Raw genomic sequence first — 21,410 nt, forward strand, 5'->3', positions numbered from 1 at the left:
AACCTTTTGCACAGCAAAGGAAACAGTAACAAAACCAAAAGACAACCGACAGAATGGGAGAAGATATTTGCAAATGACAATTCAGATAAAGGGCTAGTATCCAAAATCTATAATGAACGTCTCAAACTCAACACCCAAAGAACAAATAATCCAATCAAGAAATGGGCAGAAGACATGAACAGACATTTCTCCAAAGAAGACATCCAAATGGCCGAGACACACATGAAAAAGTGCTCAACATCACTCAGCATCAGGGAAATTCAAATCAAAACCTCAATGAGATACCACCTCACACCAGTCAGAATGGCTAAAATGAACAAGTCAGGAAACGACAGATGTTGGCGAGGATGTGGAGAAAGCAAAACCCTCCTACATTGTTGGTGGGAATGCAAACTGGTGCAGCCACTCTGGAAAACAGTATGGAGGTTCCTCAGAAAGTTGAAAACAGAGCTACCCTATGACCCAGCAATTGAACTACTGGGTATTTACCCCAAAGATACAAATGTAGTGATCAGAAGGGGCACCTGCATCCCAATGTTTATTTATTTATTTATTTATTTTTATTTTTTTAAAGATTTTATTTATTTATTTGACAGAGAGAGAGAGAGAGCGTGAGAGAGGGAACACAAGCAGGGGCAGTGGGAGAGGGAGAAGCAGGCTTCCTGCGGAGCAGGGAGCCCGATGCGGGACTCGATCCCAGGACCCTGGGATCAGGACCTGAGCTGAAAGCAGATGCTCAACGACTGAGCCACCCAGGCGCCCCGCATCCCAATGTTTATAGCAGCAATGTCCACAATAGCCAAACTATGGAAAGAGCCTAGATGTCATTCAAAAGATGAATGAATAAAGATGTGGTATATATACACAATGGAATATTACACAGCCATCAAAAAAGAGAAATCTTGCCATTTGCAACAATGTGGATGGAACTAGAGGATATTATGCTAAGTGAAATAAGTCAGAGAAATAGAAGTATCATATGATCTCACTGATATGAGGAATTTGAGAAACAAGACAGAGGATCATAGGGGAAGGTAGGGAAAAATGAAACAAGACAAAACCAGAGAAGGAGGAGATAAACCATAACTCTTAATCTCAGGGAACAAACTGAGGGTTGCTGGAGTGGAGTGGGGTGGGAGGGATGGGGTGGCTGGACGATGGACATTGGGGAGGGTATGTACCATGGTGAGCACTGTGAATTTTAAGACTGATGATTCACAGAGCTGTACCCCTGAAACAAATAATACATTATATGTTAATAAAAAAAATTACAAAAAAAAAATCAGAGCACCAATAAATTAGAAAAAAAAAGTAGTAGGAAGGTGTAATGTCTCCAAAGCCTGAATGTTATCCTGAGGAACTGGGAATTTTATCATGGGTGAGGAGCCACTGACGTGATTTACACATGGACGAGACATTACTTCACTAGCATTTAGATGAACTACCCATGTGGAAGATGTGCTTGAGTAGGGTGAAGAAAGAAGTGGGCAGGTCGGTAAAGAAGCTATTCCAACAGTTCAGGTGTGAAACCATGAGACAGCAGTAGGAGGAATAAAGTAGAGGAATACATTTAAAATACCTTAGGTTTTACCATATAAAATTGCTGTTATCTTTGACAAATAGGAAAAGTAGGAAGACATGATTACACACCAGATATGGCAGGAGTTGAGACAGTGAGAACAAGAGAGGCCAGGGATGTACTGCACTTTTGTGGCTTGGGTGTCTGGCTGGGACTGGGGACGTATCATCTAATATGGAAAGAAGAGGGAAATTAGTTTGGGAAGGACTGTAAATGGGACTATAAATGTTAACTTTTACTTTGAATCAGTTGAGCTGGCGATGTCTTGTAGATACCTACACAAAGATGTTGAGTCAACTATGTCCAACAAGGCAGTCACTAGCCATGTGTAACTATTTAAAACTTAAATTAAAAATTCAGTTCTTCACACTAGCTGCATTTCAAGTGTTCAACAGGCATATGTGGGTAGTGGCCATCATTTGGGACAATGCGGATACAGATGGTTTCCATCATCATAAAAAGTGCTATTGGTGGGGCACCTGGGTGGCTCAGTTGGCTAAGTGTTCAATTCTTGATTTTGGCTCAGGTCATGATCTTGGGGTTGTGAAATCAAGCCCTGCGTAGGGCCCCATACTCAGCTGGGAGTCTCTCCCTCTCATTCTACCCCTCTCCCTGCTCGCATGCTCGCTCTCTCTCAAAAAATACATAAGATAAAATAAAATAAAAATTTTTAAAAAGTGCTATTGGTCACAGTGGGCTGCAGAGCCACATTTATGGGAACTAGGAAAAACATCGTTGTTGAAACCAGAGTGGGGATGAAATGAGTCAAGAAGACCAGCTAGAAGAATAGTTAGAAGGACTGGAAACCTGTCATGTGACATGTGAAAGGGCAAAAGAAAGATGACTCCATGAAAGAAACAGGCCGTCAGAGACACTAACACAGGAGACCTTCCAGAAGGACTGAGTAGGCGCAGAGTCAGGCACTGTAGACAGGTCTGTGAGGTAAGGACGAGGCAAGACCCACTGGATTTGACTATAGTTAGGTCACTGGTGGGTGCAGGTCACAGGCATATGAGTAGAGACACCAAAGCCTCATGCAGTAGACTGAGATGTGAATGGAAAGTGCCGTAGCATTAGCTAGAGAACAGAACTTTTAAGCTCTCTGCTGAACAACTTGTTCAAGAAAGGTACTTGAGAGAAATATTTACATAGAGCTATTTTCAGGACATGAATGTACCAGCTATTCATGTTGACCTCCAGTTAGTCTAAGTATTATCTCTGGATCTAGCAGAATGGTCAGAAAAAGGTCTACTTCTGTTTTATTTAGATGGGCAACTGTATTAACAAAAGCCCTGCTTTGGCAATGTGCCCCTTACTCCCACTGAGGAAAAAGTGGAAACAACAGTCTACAATTATTTCCGGGTTGTTATTGGAAAGATCTGCACTATCACCTACCTGAAGACCAACAAAGACATTTTCCCTGACTTTGGTGACTTTAGATTCCAGAAGAAGGTTTGATTTAAGATTCTCATCAATGCAAATCTTGAAACAAATATTGTCTGACTCTCTGCCATGGCTATCAGAAAGGTCAGGAAGAAATCTGCACCTGCACTTTGGAAAATCTGTAACTTCACAGGACGGCATCTATCCACATGCCAACTGTGCTGTACTACTCATCTGCTTTTCTCTACCTTCCTTGAATGGTTCTGATCCATTTCCATTTCCACTTTTCTATGTTAATTAGCTACCTATAAAATCTATTATAAAAAAAGTTGTATATAAATAACTCACCTGAGATGTGTTCATTTTCTGTTGTTGTTGGGAGAGTACAGAGAACTGTGATGGATAAGCTGGGAATAAGGAAAGAGGAATGGAATTACAAGAGGTCTGGTGAGCTTCCGCCAGTTGCCTAAAAATCTCACCACATCAGCTGGGGGAAAGGCCTCCCTATGGAAAAATGTTCTGTTGACCCTTGAGAAGGGGCAGGAAGCACCACATAGAGACAGCACTCCTGGAATATGTAATACATCTCTGATATGATCACGTGGATGTAACCCTGCTGTTTTTCACTGGTGACTGTAAATTATTTCCTATTAATTTTAAAAATGTATGTCCCCCTCTGACTAATTAACAAAAAATTAAAACAGAGGATAATATTAATATCCTATTATTTCTACTTTGAGTTAGAAAATCAAGAGAAAACTCTGGGGAAAAAAAGATGCTTAGTGCCAAAATATTTTAAAATCATTTTGTTCTTTTGGTAAGACTTTTGATGAGACACTTCTAGTGACTTATCTGTGACAGAATGAACTGCACTGTGCTTTGCTCCTCGCTCTGTCCTGGGTGACCAGGGGATATACATCTCAGGCTCCATTTTTTTTTAAAGTTTCAAAAGAGTCAGAGATAGAAATCCCCTCCAATACTGTCATTTTATAACTTTATATGTTCAAGATAAAGGAAGCCTCAGCATATCTCTAGATGCCACTTGTGATGGACACAATGTGAGAGTGGCTCAGAATCTGGAAAGAGGGAAAAATGAAGAAAATGGGGGCTGTTTAAGGACTGAGACTGAATTTCCTTTGCTCTGGCAGTGGCTTTTCCTGTATGGCCTGATAGTCACCCATCTCTTTCAACCCCAGCTCACCACCTTCTGCAAGCTGGTCCAGTTTCCACTGTCACATAGTCTGTGATAGCTTCTGGATGTAGTGACATCACCAAGTCTGGCTCTTTCTGGACAAGGTAATTAAGAACTGCTTCTGGTGGAGCAAATTAGGACTCACTCCTTTCTGGGTTCTTCTGCATGTTCTGAAGCTCTGGTAAGGGTGGTTCCTGTTAGATGAGCTCTTCTTCCAGGTGGGACTCCTGTCCCCAGGGCTCTTCTCCTCCCTGTCACACAAGAGCTACTTTGTTCCAGATGTTGAGACTTAGGCCTAGGAAACAAATTCCTCTTAGTTGAAACTTTCATTGAGAGCAAAGTCTCTCAATTTCAGCAATGCTGACATTTTGGGCTGCATAATTCTTTGTCACGTGGGGGCTGTCCTGTGCACTGTAGGATGTCTAGCAGCATTTTTGGCCTCTACCCACCACACATTAGTAGCACTCCTCCTCTGTTGTGACAACCCAAATCATCTCCAGCCATTTCCAAAAGTCCCCTGGAAAGCAAAATCATCCTGGTTTGGAACCACTGGTGTAGGCGTTAAACCTGATTCTCTTCAAATTCATTAGAACTGCTCACCCATTATTGTAGCCACTAGCCACAGCCCACTATTGAGCATTTGAAATGTGGCTACCACACAGTGTATAGTTTTGTATATACTAAGATAAAGAATATGTTCTTAAAACTAACTTCATGTGTTTTAATTTTTAATGTGGCTACTAGAACATTTAAAATTACATATGTGGCTCACCTTATCTATTAGACAGCACTGCATTACAATATCAGACTATGCCTTCACAAGACAGAAGACAGCCTGGACAGCACAGGAGGTGCCAGGAGGCTCAGTCTTATCCAGCTCTGGAGACATGCCAGAAACCCCGGAATAGATACACCTAGCATAGAGTGACATTTGGCTCATGTTGACTTTATAATCATAGTCCTGAGAATATGGGGGGTGGGAGCAAGTCACTCTACTACTGCTGTGAAGGCTGCAATGCTGAGTTTTAAGTAGGCAGGATATTAGTAATAGCTGAATTTGGAAGTAAAGCGTATCTGTATTTACATCCTGGCTGCCTCACCTTTTTGACCTTCAGTCTGTAATTTCACTCTTCTGAGCCCATTTTCTTTTTCTTTTCTTTATTTCTCTTTCTTTCTAAAATTATATGGTTAATACTATGGAAAGAGCCCAGATGTCCATCAACAGATGAATGGATAAAGAAAATGTGGTGTACACACACACACACACACACACACAATGGGCTATTACTCAGCCATCAAAAAGAATGAAATCTTGCCATTTGCAATGACATGGATGGAACTACAGGGTATTATGCTAAGAGAAATAAGTCAGAGAAAGACATGATTTCACTCATATGTAGAATTTAAGAAACAAAACAGGATCAGAGCGGAAGGGAGGGAAAAATAAAATAAGAGGAAATCAGAGAGGGAGATAAACCATAAGAGACTCTTAACTATAGAAAACAAACTGAGGATTGCTAGAGGGGAGGTGGGTGAGGGGATGGGGTAACTGGGTGGTGGACATTAAGGGGGGGCACTGATGTAATGAGCAATGGGTGTTACAGACAATTGATGAATCACTAAACTCCACCTCTGAAACTAACAATAAACTATATATTAATTAATTGAATTAAAATAAAAGTTAAAAAATAAAATTATATGGTTATACCTATAAATAGGGTGGCTATAAAGATTAAGTTAAATACTAAATAAAGAAGAACAAAGTGTCTTCCAAATATGATGGAAGCCAACACTACATGTTGGCTTATACCTTGTACCTATTAGTGCTTACTCATTAGCACTTGGCTAAATGCTTTATAGACGATGACTTATCTCTTTCTGAACAATGCCACAAAGCAGTTTTTACTAATATCCTTATTTTCAGATGAGAACCTGACTTATGCCCAAGTGACAAAGGAGGCATTTACCCGATCTTTCTGGCCTTTAAGCTCAAGGCCGGGGCGCGCTTTATGCCAGTTTCACGGTCAATATCTAATAACCTAAACAGGGATTACCTTCCCGCAGCCTGCAAGAGATCTTCCCAGGGTCGGGTGCAGTCAGCTCCCGCACTCCAGTCCGCAGGGAACACCTTCCTAAAGCACTCGCCCCATCTGGGTCCCCGGAGCCCGCGAGGCTAGGGCCCGCCCCCAGCCGCCCCCAACCGCCTTTGACAGGTCTAGGTTCTCGCCTGGCTCCGGAATAAGGGGCGGGTTCCCGCCTTGGGTAGAGCCGGGAGTTCCCGAGACGTCTGGGTCCTCCTCAGGCCACAAGCCCACCCCACTCCCGCCAAGCGCACGGAGGCCCAAGAACCCCCGCCCCGCTCCTCTCACCTGAGGGCAAACGGGCCGCACCCGCACGGCCGGAGAGGGCGGAAGCAGGAAAGTAGGGTTGACTGCACATGCGCAGGGAAAAGTCCAGGCTCTCCGTTCCTAGAGCGCCGCGCGGGGAGCCGTGGCCTTCAGGACTACATTTCCCATGAAAACACCGCGACCCCTCGCGGATTTCGAGTGTGTTGGAGGCCGGCGTGGGGCGGGGAGGCCGGGGTAAAGAGAGCATAATGATTAACAGCCTGTATTGATAGCTGGAGCCCAGATCCTACCAAAACCCCAGAGGTTATGGGTTAAACTTTGACATGAGATGAAATACAGTATGTGGTCATGGATCAGATCCTGGTTGGAGAAAACAAGAAGGCATTTGGGAACAACTGGGGAAATTTGTGTATGGATTGGATATTAGAAATATTAAGGGAAGTTATTGTGATTTTTGTTAATTGTGATAATGACATTCGGATTATGAAGAGAAGTTTACTTTTTTTTAGAGATGTATATTAAAATACTTAACATTATATTACATATTTGTAATTGAAAAAATAACTAGAAAAAGCAAATATAGTAACATGTTAAGGATTTCTACCTCTAGTATATGGGTATGCTCCTTTTACTATTTTCTACTTCTCTATGCAGTTGGAAGTTTTGTAATATGAAGTTAATAAAGGGGAAATTTTGAACTGTTTTTTCAAAAAGTGTGCCTTTTAACTCAGAGCTGCCAAAAGAAGATAAAATATATGTGACAAAACTAAAACAGTAACAAGTTTGATGGCCTTTACTCAAGGGAAAACAAATCATAGAGCACTCTTCTGAGGGATTTTGGACAAGAGCATATTTTATTACTAGAGATTTCCTTATAAGGCAAAGTAAAAGTTTCCTTATAAAGGTAAAGTCAGCTAGCTAAAGCTGAATTGTGATTGGCATATGTTAGGTGTCTTTGACAATGAGAAGGGTACCATTAGATCAGGCTGACTTAGATTTGTGACTTGGGCCCCTATTTTGTGGGTACCAATATACAATTAACTTTACCACATGTAAACAGCTTTTGTGAATAAAACTGTAAAATATAACAAATAACAGGAAATGGAGCCTATCATTAACATAAAAGAGTAATATCTGTGATCCTCAGAGTTTATCTTTAGGAAAAAAAGAAAAAGTAAGTTGTTGAATCTTCCATAAGTAATACCTGAAAGTACACACCACTCAATAAAAAAACAACTATCATGCAAATTATGCATCTCCTAAGGACAAACTTATATTTGCACACTTCTGAAATTAGGAACCTCCACACATTTTGACTGTCTTTGTGTATATGTGTTTATATATACAAAATGTACATACACTTATATATAAATACACTTTTCTTGGTTGTTATTTTGTAACATAGATTATTTTATATGGCAGTGATAAAAAGAGAGTTTTGATTAGCAAGTAAAAAGAAAGATTAACGTTTCCAGTAAGTTATTGCAGCTTATGTGAATCAAGGTATAAACTTTATTCTGTTGACACTTAAGAAACTTCAATAAATACCAGTTTTCTAGATGGAAAGAATATAATTAATTAAAGTTCCAATCAGAGTTCTAAAAAAGTTTTCTATGTGTGTTTTTTCTCTTTGATATTTATATATTTTGTTTTTTAAACATTAAGGAACAATTCCAACTTTTATGCTAATAAAAACTTTTAGTAATGATCAAAAGAAAACTGAAAATGCATAGCAATGTATCTGTATTAACATGTACACTATTGCTAAAATATTTAAAAACTGATCCTGGTGCAAGAAAAGTTCAAGTCCAAGAAGAAAAGAAAGTGAGAAGGTAGTATGTATTAGAGATGTGGCTTAAAGCAGTGGAAAGAGAACATTCAATAATTTTGTTAGAACAATGAGGTAGGTGCTGGAACATAGCAAGGCCATATCCATGGAATTCATATTACAATAAATAACTTTCATAGTGATTCAAGTATAAGCAATTAAAAGACAGTTTCTAGAGTTTTAAAAGTTAAACTTCTAAAGTTCCTAAGTTCTTTTTTTTGTTTTAAAGATTTTATTTATTTATTTGACAGAGAGAGACAAAGCGAGAGAAGGAACACAAGCCGGGGAAGTGGGAGAGGGAGAAGCAGGCCTCCCACTGAGCAGGGAGCCCGATGCGGGGCTTGATCCCAGGACCCCGGGATCATGACCTGAGCCGAAGGCAGACGCTTAACAACTGAGCCACCCAGGCACCCCAAAAGTTCCTAAGTTCTTAAAGAATACAAATGTTTTAAAAATATAAGTCTTCTCAGCTCCTTTCTAGGAAACCCTACCTCTTCACTCCTATCCCATGCCTGAGACCCTGCTCCACACCTGAGAAAACCTGGCCTGGGCGTGCTGAGATAGGCCACAGACCCATCCTTCCCTACCCCGCCCTGAATCCAGTGCTGTCAATGTAGATGCAGCACCAGGACAGTTACTAATAAATATTTGCAGAGGGATACTCTGAAGCTATAAAACATACTGTTTCTCCTTAAAGTATCATTCACCAGTTTAGCATTCATTTGTGGATCTTGTCTGATTCAGTTATTACTCTGGTGTTCTAATGGTGATTTTTAATTTCCCTCATTAGTCTAAGAAAGCATAAAGCAGGCTGTGATGTCTGGGAGCTGGTCTGACACTTAGAGAGAGCCTGGCTGTGAGTAAAACTGTCTGGAGCTCATAGCTAAACAGTGGTGCTTTCTTGCTGGACCTAAACAATCTCACTGAACACAAGCAGATGAGGTCATTTTGTGACCATTGTGATGTAACACAAACAAGATCACTGTTTTGCAAGAGTAAAGACAAAAACAAGGCTGCTCTGCCACTCTCAAAATACCAAGCATCCCCCTCTCTGCTGTTACAAGTGACTGTTGCTTTTTTTTTTTTAAACAACACCCAATCCTGAACAAACTCAGTGGCTTTGGAACCAATGCAAAATGAACGAACTAAAGCTCAAATCCTATAACTTCTTTCTAACACTCTCTTACTGAAACCCTTTATCATTCCCATGTAATGTGTACTCTATCTCATTTCACTGACTATTAAAATCTAAATTGTTCAATTTGCATGTGTGTTCTGAATGTATTTGGCTAAATTACATTGACATCTTCTATAGTTATTGATTGGAATTCTGCAAGGAAGATTTGTCCCTTCTCCCCTATGTACTTATTTATTCAATCACTTGTTTTTATCTGTATGGACACATGGAGATTTATTTCACTCTTTGGGCTACAATCCATTACTATATTTTTTATTTTGCTGAATATGTGCCATTTTTGGCCATTGGGAGCTCTTTCAGGCTGGTTCTGTGTCTTTTTTTTTTTTTTTCTTTAAATAGGCATTACTTTGTAGAACAGTTTTAGGTTCACAGCAAAATTCTGCAGAAAATACAGAGTTCCTGTATACTTCCTGCCTCCACATATGTACGGCCTTCCCCACTATAAACATCCTGCACCAGAGTGTGGTTCATTTATTACACTTGATGAACCTACATTGATATATCATTATCATCCCAAATCCACAGTTGACATTAGGATTCACTCTTGGTATTATACATTCTATAAGTTTTGACAAAGGTATCCACCATTAAAGCATCATACAGAATAGTTTCATTGCTTTAGAATCCACTGTGCACTTCCTGTTCATCCTTGCCTCCCCTCCAACTCTTGCTAACCATTGATTTTTTCCTGTCTCCATAGTTTTCCTTTCTCAGAATGTCATTATATTTGAAATCATATGGTATAAAGCCTTTTCAGATTGGCTTCTTTGACTTAGTAAGGTGCATTTAAAGTTCCTCCATGTCTTTCCATGGTTTGACAGCTCCTTTCTTTTTAGCACTGAATAATCTATTATTGTCTAGATGTCCCACAGTTTATTTATTCATTCACTTAATGAAGGACATCCTGCTTATTTCCAAGTATTAAAAATTATGAATAAAGCAGTTATAAATATCCATGTGCAAGCTTCTGCATGGACTTAAGTTTTCAACTCATTTGGGTGAACCCCAAGGAGCATGAATGCTGGATCAGATGGAATGAGTGTGCATAGTTCGTAAGAAATTGCCAAATTGTCTCCCAAAATGGCTGAACCATTTCGCATTCTCACCAGCAATGAATGAGAGTTCCTGTTGCTACTCATCCTCACCAGCATTTGGTGTTGTCAGTGTTTTGGATTTGGTCATTCTAATAGTTATGTAGTGGTGTTTATTGTTGTTTTAATTTGCAACTGCCTAATAACATAGGATGTTGAGCATCTTTCTTTTTTTAAGATTTATTTATTTGAGAGAAAGAGAGAGAGCACGAGCCTGTGAGCAGGGGGAAGGGCAGAGGAACAGGGAGAGAGAATCTCAAGAAGACTCCCTGCTGAGCATTGAGTCCCACATGGGGCACAATTCCAGGATGAGATCATGACCTGAGCCCAAATCAAGAGCTTAACTGACTGAGCCACCCTGGTGTCCCTTGAATATCTTTTCTTATACTTGTCATCTCTATATTTTCTTTGGTGAGGTGTCTATTCAGATATTTTGCCCGTTGTTTCATCAGGTTGTTGGTTTTCTTATTGTTGAGTTTTTAACAGTTTTTTCTATATTTTATTTTTTTCCATATTTATTTATTTTTTTATTATGTTCAATTAGCCAACATATAGTATATCATTAGATTTTGATGTAGTGTTCAATGATTAATTAGCTGAATATAACACCCAGTGCTCATCACCACACATGCCCTCCTTAATATCCATCACCCGGTTACCCCCTCCCCCTAACCCCCTCCCTCCTGTAACCCTCAGTTTGGTTCCTGGAGTCCTGAGACTCTCATGGTTTGTCTCCCTCTCTGATTTTTTCCCATTCAGTTTTCCCTCCTTCCCCTGTGGTCCTCCACATTATTCCTTGTGTTCCACATATGAGTGAAACCATATGATAATTGCCTTTCTCTGATTGACTTATTTCACTTAGCATAATACCTTCAGTTCCATCCATGTCGATGCAAATGGTGGGTCTTCATCCTTTCTGATGGCTGAATAATATTCCATTGCATATATATTTTTTATTTTTATTTTTTATTGTTATGTTAATCACGATACATTACGTCATTAGTTTTTGATGTAGTGTTCCATGATTCATTGTTTGCGAATAACACTGCTCCATTCAGTACGTGCCCTCTTTAATACCCATCACCAGGCTACCCCTTCCCCCCACCCCCCTCCCCTCTAGAACCCTCAGTTTGTTTCTCAGAATCCATAGTCTCTCATGGTTCATCTCCCCCTCCGATGTCCCCCCTTCATTTTTCCCTTCCTTCCTATGTTCTTCTTCTTCTTCTTCTTCTTCTTTTTTTTTTTTAACATATAATGTATTATTTGTTTCAGAGGTACAGGTCTGTAATGCAATAGTCTTGCACATTCACAGCACTCACCATAGCACATACCCTCCCCAGTGTCTATCACCCAGCCACCCCATGCCTCCCACCCCCCACCACTCCAGCAACCCTCAGTTTGTTTCCTGAGATTAAGAATTCCTCATATCAGTGAGGTCATATGATACATGTCTTTTTCTGATTGACTTATTTTGCTCAGCATAATACCCCCCCATTTCCATCCACGTTGTTGCAAATTACAAGATTTCATTCCTTTTGATGGCTGCATAATATTCCATTGTATATATAGACCACATCTTCTTTTTTTTTATTATTATGTTGTGTTAATCACCATATATAACATCATTAGTTTTTGATGTAGTGTCCCATGATTCATTGTTTGCGTATAACACCCAGTGCTCCATGCAGAATGTGCCCTCTTTAATACCCATCACCAGGCTAACCCATTTTCCCACCCCCCTCCCCTCTAGAACTCTCAGTTTGTTTTTCACAGTCCACAGTCTCTCACGGTTCATCTTCCCCTCCGATTTCCGCCTCTTCATTCTTCCCCTCCTGCTATCTTCTTCTTTTTTTTTTTAAACATATAATGTATTATTTCTTTCAGAGGTACAGATCTGTGATTCAACAGTCTTGCACAATTCACAGTGCTCACCATAGCACAGAGCCTCCCCAATGTCTATCACCCAGCCACCCCATCCCTCCCACCCCCCACAACTCCAGCAACCCTCAGTTTGTTTCCTGAGATTAAGAATTCCACATGTCAGTGAGGTCATATGATACATATCTTTCTCTGATTGACTTTTTCGCTCAGCATAATAACCTCCAGTTCAATCCATGTCATTGCAAATGGCAAGATTTCATTCTTTTTGATGGCTGCATAATATACCTTGTACATATATACTACATCTTCTTTATCCATTCATCTGTCAGTGGACATCTTGGCTCTTTCCACAGTTTGGCTATTGTGGACATTGCCACTATAAACAGCGGGGTGCACGTACCCCTTCGGATCCCTACATTTGTATCTCTGGGGTAAATACCCAGTAGAGCGTTGCTGGGTCGCATGGTACCTCTATTTTAAACGTTTTGAGGAACCTCCATACTATTTTCCAGAGTGGTGGCTGCACCAGCTTGCATTCCCACCAACATTGTAGGAGGGTTCCCCTGTCTCCGCATTCCCGCCAACATCTGTCATTTCCTGACTTGTTAATTTTAGCCATTCTGACTGGTGTGAGGGGGTATCTCATTGAGGTTTTGATTAGGATTTCCCTGATGCCGAGTGATGTTGAGCACTTTTTCATGTGTCTGTTGGCCATTTGGATGTCTTCTTTGGAAAAATGTCTGTTCATGTCTTCTGCCCATTTCTTGATTGGATCATTTCTTCTTTGGGTGTTGAGTTTAAGGAGTTCTTTATAGATTTTGGATACTAGCCTTTTATCTGATATGTCATTTGCAAATATCTTCTCCCATTCTGTCGGTTGTCTTTTGGCTTTGTTGACTGTTTCTTTTGCTGTGCAAAAGCTTTTTATCTGATGAAGTCCCAGTAGTGAATTTTTGCCCTTGCTTCCCTTGCCTTTGGCGATGTTTCTAGGAAGAAGTTGCTGCAGCTGAGGTCGAAGAGGTTGCTGCCTGTGTTCTCCTTTAGGACTTTGATGGACTCCTGTCTCACATTTAGGTCTTTCAACCATTTGGAGTCTATTTTTGTGTGTGGTGTAAGGAAATGGTCCAGTTTCATTCTTCTGCATGTGGCTGTCCAATTTTCCCAACACCATTTGTTGAAGAGACTGTCTTTTTTCCATTGGACATTCTTTCCTGACTTGATAAAGATTGCTTGAGTTGAGGGTCCATTTCTCTGCTCTCTATTCTGTTCCATTGATCTATGTGTCTGTTTTTGTACCAGTACCATACTGTCTTGATGATTACAGCTTTGTAATAGAGCTTGAAGTCCAGAATTGTGATGCCAGCAGCTTTGCTTTTCTTTTTCAACATTCCTCTGGCTATTCGGGGTCTTTTCTAGTTCCATATAAATTTAAGGATTATTTGTTCCACTTCTTTGAAAAACGTGGATGGTATTTTGATAGGAATTGCATTGAATGTGTAGATTGCTCTAGGTAGCATTTACATCTTCACAATATTTGTTCTTCCAGTCCATGAGCATGGAATATTTTTCCATTTCTTTTTGTCTTCCTCAGTTTCTTTCATGAGTATTTTATAGTTTTCTGAGTACAGATCCTTTGCCTCTTTGGTTAGATTTATTCCTAGGTATCTTATGGTTTTGGGTGCAATTGTAAATGGGATTGACTCCTTAATTTCTTTCTTCTGTATTGTTGGTGTATAGGAATGCCACTGATTTCTGTGCATTGATTTTATATCCTGCCACTTGACTGAATTCCTGTATGAGTTCTAGCAGTTGTGGGGTGGAGTCTTTTGGGTTTTCCACATGAAGTATCATATCATGTGCAAAGAGTGAGAGTTTGACTTCTTTGCAGATTTGGATGCCTTTTATTTCTTTTTGTTGTCTGTTTGCTGTGGCTAGGACTTCTAATACTATGTTGAATAGCAGTGGTGATAGTGGACATCCCTGCCGTGTTCCTGACCTTAGGGGGAAAGCTCTCAGTTTTTCCCCATTGAGAATGATATTCGCTGTAGGTTTTTCATAGACAGCTTTTATGATATTGATGTAAGTACCCTCTATCACTATACTCTGAAAAGATTTGATCAAGAAAGGATGCTGTACTTTGTGAAATGCTTTTTCTGCATCTATTGAGAGGATCATATGATTCTTGTTCTTTCTTTTATTAATGTATTGTATCACATTGATTGATTTGCAGATGTTGAACGAACCTTGCAGCCCAGGCATAAACCCCACTTGGTCCTGGACCATTTTATGTACTGTTGGATCCTATTGGCTAGTATTTTGGTGAGAATTTTTGCATCCATGTTCATCAAGAATATTGGTCTGTAATTCTCCTTTTTGATGGGGTCTTTGTCTGGTTTTGGGATCAAGGTAATTGTGGCCTCATAAAACGAGTTTGGAAGTTTTCCTTCCATTTCTATTTTTTGGAACAGTTTCAGAAGAATAGGTATTAATTCTTCTTGAAATGTTTGGTAGAATTCCCCTGGGAAGCCAGCTGGCCCTGGGCTTTTGTTTGTTGGGAGATTTTTGATGACTGCTTCAATTTTCTTAGTGGTTATGGGTCTGTTCAGGTTTTCTATTTCTTCCTGGTTCAGTTTTGGTAGTTGATACATTTCTAGGAATGCATCCATTTCTTCCAGATTATCTAACTTGCTGGCATAGAGTTGCTCATAATATGTTCTTATAATTGTTTGTAATTCTTTGGTGTTGGTTGTGATCTCTCCTCTTTCATTCATGATTTTATTTATTTGGGTCATTTCTCTTTTCTTTTTGGTAAGTCTGGCCAGGGGTTTATCAATCTTGTTAATTCTTTCAAAGAACCAGCTCTGTTCTACTGTTCTTTTGGTTTCCATTTCATGGATTTCTGCTCTGTTCTTTATTATTTCTCTTCTCCTGCTGGGTTTAGGCTTTCTTTGCTGTTCTTTCTCCAGCTCCTTTAGGTGTAGGGTTAGGATGTGTATTTGAGAGCTTTCTTGTGTCTTGAGAAAGGCTTGTATTGCTATATACTTTCCTCTTAGGACGGCCTTTGCTGCATCCCAAAGATTTTGAACAGTTGTGTTTTCATTTTCATTTGTTCCCATGAATTTTTTAATTCTTCTTTAATTTCCTGGTTGACCCATTCATTCTTTAGGAGGATGCTCTTTAGCCTCCATGTACTTGAGTTCTTTCCGACTTTCCTCTTGTGATTGAGTTCTAGTTTCAAAGCATTGTGGTCTGAAAATATGCAGGGAATGATCTCAATCTTTTGGTGCAGGTTGAGACCTGATTTGTGACCTAGGATGTGATCTATTCTGGAGAATGTTCCATGTGCACTAGAGAAGAATGTGTATTCTGTTGCTTTGGATGGAATGTTCTGAATATATCTGTGAAGTCCATTTGGTCCAATGTGTCATTTAAAGTCTTTATTTCCTTGTTGATCTTTTGCTTAGATGATCTGTCCATTTCAGTGAGGGGGATGTTAAAGTCCCCTGCTATTATTGAGTTGCTGTCGATGTGTTTCTTTGCTTTTGTTATTAATTGGCTTATATGATTGGCTGCTCCCATGTTAGAGGCATAGATATTTACAATTGTTAGATCTTCTTGTTGGATAGACCCTTTAAGGAGGATATAGTGTCCTTCCTCATCTCTTATTACAGTCTTTGGTTTAAAATCTAATTTGTCTGATATAAGGATTGCCACCCCAGCTTTCTTTTGGTGTCCATTAGCATGGTAAATGTTTTCCACCCCCTCACTTTCAATCTGGGGGTGTCTTTGGGTCTAAAATGAGTCTCTTGCAGACAGCATATTGATGGATCTTCTGTTTTTATCCAATCTGATAGCCTGTGTCTTTTGATTGGGGCATTTAGCCCATTTACATTCAGAGTAACTATAGAAAGATATGAATTTAGTGCCATTGTATTGCCTGTAAGGTGACTGTTACTGTATATTGTCTGTGTTCCTTTCTCGTCTATGTTGCTTTTAGTCTCTCTCTTTGCTTAGAGGACCCCTTTCAATATTTCTTGTAGGGCTGGTTTTGTGTTTGCAAAGTCCTTTAGTTTTTGTTTGTCCTGGAAGCTTTTTATCTCCCCTTCTATTTTCAATGACAGCCTAGCTGGGTATAAAATTCTTGGCTGCATATTTTTGTCATGTAGTGCTCTGAATATATCATGCCAGTCCTTCCTGGCCTGCCAGGTCTCTGTGGATAGGTGTGTTGCCAATCTAATGTTTCTACCATTGTAGGTTACATATCTCTTCTCCTGAGCTGCTTTCAGGATTTTCTCTTTGTCTCTGAGACTCATAAGTTTTACTATTAGATGTCGGGGTGTTGACCTATTTTTATTGATTTTGAGAGGAGTTCTCTGTGCCTCCTGGATTTTGATGCCTATTTCCTTCCCCAAATTAGGGAAGTTCCCTGCTATAATTTGCTCCAATATACCTTCTGCGTCTCTCTCTCTTTCTTCTTCTTCTGGGACTCCAATTATTCTAATATTGTTTCATCTTATGGTATCACTTATGTCTTGAATTCTGCCCTCGTGATCCAGTAGTTGTTTCTCTTTTTCTCAGCTTCTTTATTTTCCATCATTTGGTCTTCTATATCACTAATTCCCTCTTCTGCCTCATTTATCCTAGCAGTTAGAGCCTCCATTTTTTATTGCACCTCATTAATAGCCTTTTTGATTTCAACTTGGTTAGATTTTAGTTCTTTTATTTCTCCAGAAAAGGTTTCTCTAATATCTTCCATGCTTTTTTCCATCCCAGCTAGTATCTTTAAAATCGTCCTTCTGAACTCTAGTTCTGACATCTTACTAATGTCCGTATTGATTAGGTCCCTGGCAGTCTGTACTGCCTCTTGTTCCTTTTTTTGAGGTGATTTTTTCTGTCTTGTCTATTTGTCCAGAGGAGAATAGATGATTGAGAGAACAAAATGCTAACAGGCTAACAATGACCCCAGAAAAATATACACTAAACAAATTAGATGAGACCTGAAACCAGGGGAAAAGAAAGGGAATAAAAAGAAAAAGAAAAAGAAAAAGAAGACAAAAACAAACAAACAAATAACAGAATATGATCAAATATGATCAGGCTGGTGCATAGATCAGTGCCACACACTAGATTTTGGGCGTATTTTGGTCCTTTAGAAGAACATGCCTCCCAAAATTTTAAGGAAAGAAAAACTTATATATGTACAAAAATAAGGGTTAATATGATGAAGTGGTGCAATATGAATGTAAAGATGATAATTATAAAGGATTTTATAATAGGAATTGATAAGATAAGAAGTTTGTTGAAAGAAGAAAGAAGAGGATTTAAAAAAAAAGAGGGAGAGAATGTGATCAGGCAGGAGATTAGAACAAAGCCATACACTAGAGATTTAGGGTATATTTGGTCTGTTAGAAGAAACTGTATCCCAAAATTTTAAAGAGAGAACAACTTATATATATGTATCAAAAATAGGGTTAACTACTATGAAGGGGTAGAATACGACTCTAAAAATGAAAACTAAAAAAGGTATTTTAAAAAAGGAATTGATAAGATGTTGGTTGAGAAAGGGAAAAAGAAAAATTCAAAAAAGAAAAAGGAAAAAGAAAGTTTAAAAATATTAACTTTGAAAGCCTAAAGAATCATGGGGAAAAAGCCATGAATTCTATGTGCAGTATTCCCCTAGCGCTGGAGTTCTGCCATTCTCATTGATCGGTGAACTTGTTCTCGGCTGGTGGTTCTTGCTGATCTTCTGGGTTAGGGGCCTGTTGCTGTGGTTCCCAAATGTCTTTGCCAGAGGCGGCATTGCCCCGCCCTTGCCCAGTCCAGGCTAAGTAATCTGCTAGTGTTTGCTCTCCGGAGCTTTTGTTCCCTGAAAGCTTTAAGTTTGGCCTTGGAGGATGAGAGTGAAAATGGCGGCCTCCCAATCTCTGCCTCGGAGGAGTGGAGAACTCGGGGCCGCACTCCTCAGTGTGCCCCCAGAGAAAAGCAGTCAATCACGCCCATCTCCCCGGTCTCCTGCCGCGCCCCGTGCTCACCCGGCCTGTGACCGAGCATTTCTATCTCTGGCACACGACCCTGTGTGGAGTCTCCAAACTCAGCAGATCCCTGCAGTGCGCTCCCACGCCACTCCTCCCAGTGGAGGAAGAGGAGTCTCCCCGGATCTGCCACTTTTTGGGTTCCTGCTGGAGGAGCAGTGGCCCGACTGTGCCATGGATCACGGTTTATGGCAACCCCAAGCTGAGAGCCTGCGCCGCGGCTCCAACTCTGTAGCCAGCTTCCCTGTTTTGATACCTGGGAGTTCTGCCATACTCAGGCAACACTGGTCTTTCTGTGACCCCAATGGTCCTGAGACCACACTGTCCCAGTGAGGGTTCCACCCCCCCCCCCCGCTTTAGCCACTAGAGCGACGTCCCTCAGCGGAGCTGACTTCTAAAATTTCCAATTTTGTGCTCTGTTGCTCTATCACTTGCCAGTAGTGGCTGATGGAGGCCCCCTCCCCTGCCTTCTATCATCCCAAATATTGCCTAGGATTCACTTCTCCACATGTCCTACCTTCCAGAAAGTGGTTGCTTTTCTGTTCAGAGAGTTGCTGCTATTCTTTTCTTCGATCTCCTGTTGAATTCATAGGTGTTCAGAATGGTTTGATCCATATCTAGCTGAATTCCTCGGACCAGAAAAAATTTAGGTCTCCTACTCTTCCATCTTGCTCCTCCACCTCCATTGTATATATGAACCACATCATCTTTATCCATTCATCTGTTGAAGGACATCTTGGCTCCTTCCACAGTTTGGATATTGTGGACATTGCTGCTATAAACATTGGGGTGCAGGTACCCCTTCTTTTCACTACATCTGTAACTTTGGGGTAAATACCTAGTGGTGCAATGGCTGGGTCATAGTGTAGCTCTATTTTTAACGTCTTGAGGATCCTCCATACTGTTTTCCAGAATGGCTATACCGGCATGCATACTCACTAGCAGTGTAAGAGGGTTCCCCTTTCTCTACATCCTCACCGAACATTTGGTGTTTCCTCTCTTGTTAATTTTTGCCATTCTAACTGGTGTAAGGTGGTATCTCATTGTGGTTTTGATTTGTATTTCCCTGATGCAAAGTGATGTTGAGCATTTATTCGTGTCTGTTAGACATTTAAAAAAAAATTTTATTATGTTATGTTACTCACCATGCATCATTAGTTTTTGATGTGGTGATCCACCGTCCATTGTTTTCTTATAACACCCAGTGCTCCATGCGGTATGTGCCCTCCTTAATACCTATCACCAGGCTAACCAATCCCTCCTCCCCATTCCCCTCTAAAACCCTGTTTGTTTCTCAGAGTCCATAGTCTCTCATGGTTCATCTCTCCCTCCAATTCCACCCCCTCATTTTTCCCTTCCTTCTCCTAGTGTCCTCCATGCTATTCCTTATGTTCCACCATATGATAATTGACTTTCTCTGCTTGACTTATTTCACTTAGCATAATCTCCTCCAGTCCCATCCACGTTGATGTAAAAGTTGGGTATTCATCCTTTCTGATGGCTGAGTAATATTCCACTGTAGATATGGACCACATCTTCTTTATCCATTTATCTATTGAAGGGCATCTTGGCTCTTTCCACAGTTTGGCTATTGTGGACATTGCTTTTATGAACATTGGGGTGCATATGGCCCTTCTTTTCACTATATCTGTGTCTTTGGGGTAAATACCCAGGAGTGCAATTGCTGGGTCATAGGGTAGCTCTATTTTTAAAATTTTGAGGCACCTCCACACTGTTTTCCAAAGTGGCTGTACCAACTTGCATTCCCACCAACAGCGTAAGAGAGTTCCCCTTTCTCCACAACCTTTCAACATTTGTTGTTCCTTTCCCTGTCAATTTTTGCCATTCTAACTGGTGTAAGGTGGTTTTGATTTGGATTTCCCTCATGGCTAATGATGATGAACATTTTTTTCATGTGTCTGTTAGCCATTTGTATGACTTCTTCAGAGAAGTGTCTTTTCATATCTTCTGCCCACTTTTTGACTTGATTATTTGTTTTTTGGGTGTTGAGTTTGAGAAGTTCTTTATAGATCTTGGCAAGGGAAACAAAAGCTTAAATGAACTTCCAAAAGTTCATTTTAGCTTTTGTTTCCCTTGCCTTTAGAGACATGTCTTGAAAGAAGTCGCTGTGGCCGATGTCAAAGAGGTTACAGCCTATGCTCTCCTCTAGGATTTTGGTGGATTCCTGTCTCACATTTAGGTCTTTCATCCATTTTGAGTTTATCTTTGTGTATGGTGTAAGAGAATGGTCCAGTCTCATTCTTCTGCATGTGGTTGTCCAATTTTCCCAGCACCATTTATTGAAGAGACTGTCTTTTTTCCATTGGATATTCTTTCCTGATTTGTCAAAGATTATTTGACCATAGAGTTGAGTGTCCATTTCCGAGGTGTCTATTCTGTTCCATTGATCTATATGTCTGTTTTTGTGCCAGTACCATGCTGTCTTGATGATCACAGCTTTGTAATATAGCTTGAAGTCAGGCATTGTGATGCCCCCAGTGTTGGTTTTCTTTTTCAACATTCCCCTGGTTATTTGGGGTCTTTTCTGGTTCCATACAAATTTTAGGATTGTTTGTTCCAGCTCTGTGAAAAATGTTGATGGTATTTTGATAGAGATTGCATTGAAAGTGTAGATTGCTCTGGGCAGCATAGACATTTTCACAATGTTTATTCTTTCAATCCTAGAGGATGGAATGTTTTTCCATCTCTTTGTGTCTTCCTCAATTTCTTTCATAAGTGTTTTGTAGTTTCTAGAAAATAGGTCCTTTACCTCTTTGGTTAGGTTTATTCCTAGGTATCTTAGGGTTTTTGGTGCTATTTTAAATGGAATTGATTCCTTAATTTCTCTTTTTTCAGTCACATTGTTAGTGTATAGAAA

The 21,410-nt window shown here is 40.1% G+C and overlaps 1 protein-coding gene across 1 annotated transcript in view; it reads right to left on the reverse strand.

Annotated features, from left to right (window-relative positions):
* Window positions 1-21,410, reverse strand: part of ZNF510 (zinc finger protein 510) — a 106,764-nt gene that overhangs the window by 11,832 nt on the left and 73,522 nt on the right. The window contains 2 exon segments of the mRNA XM_035024485.1: window positions 3,311-3,369; window positions 4,300-4,348. Coding sequence (XP_034880376.1) covers window positions 3,311-3,369; window positions 4,300-4,348 — 108 coding nt within the window.

This window comes from Mirounga leonina, unplaced genomic scaffold (assembly GCF_011800145.1).
Source record: "Mirounga leonina isolate KUSES-001 unplaced genomic scaffold, KU_Mleo_1.0 Mir_179, whole genome shotgun sequence".
In the NCBI taxonomy this organism is placed as follows: Eukaryota; Metazoa; Chordata; class Mammalia; order Carnivora; family Phocidae; genus Mirounga; species Mirounga leonina.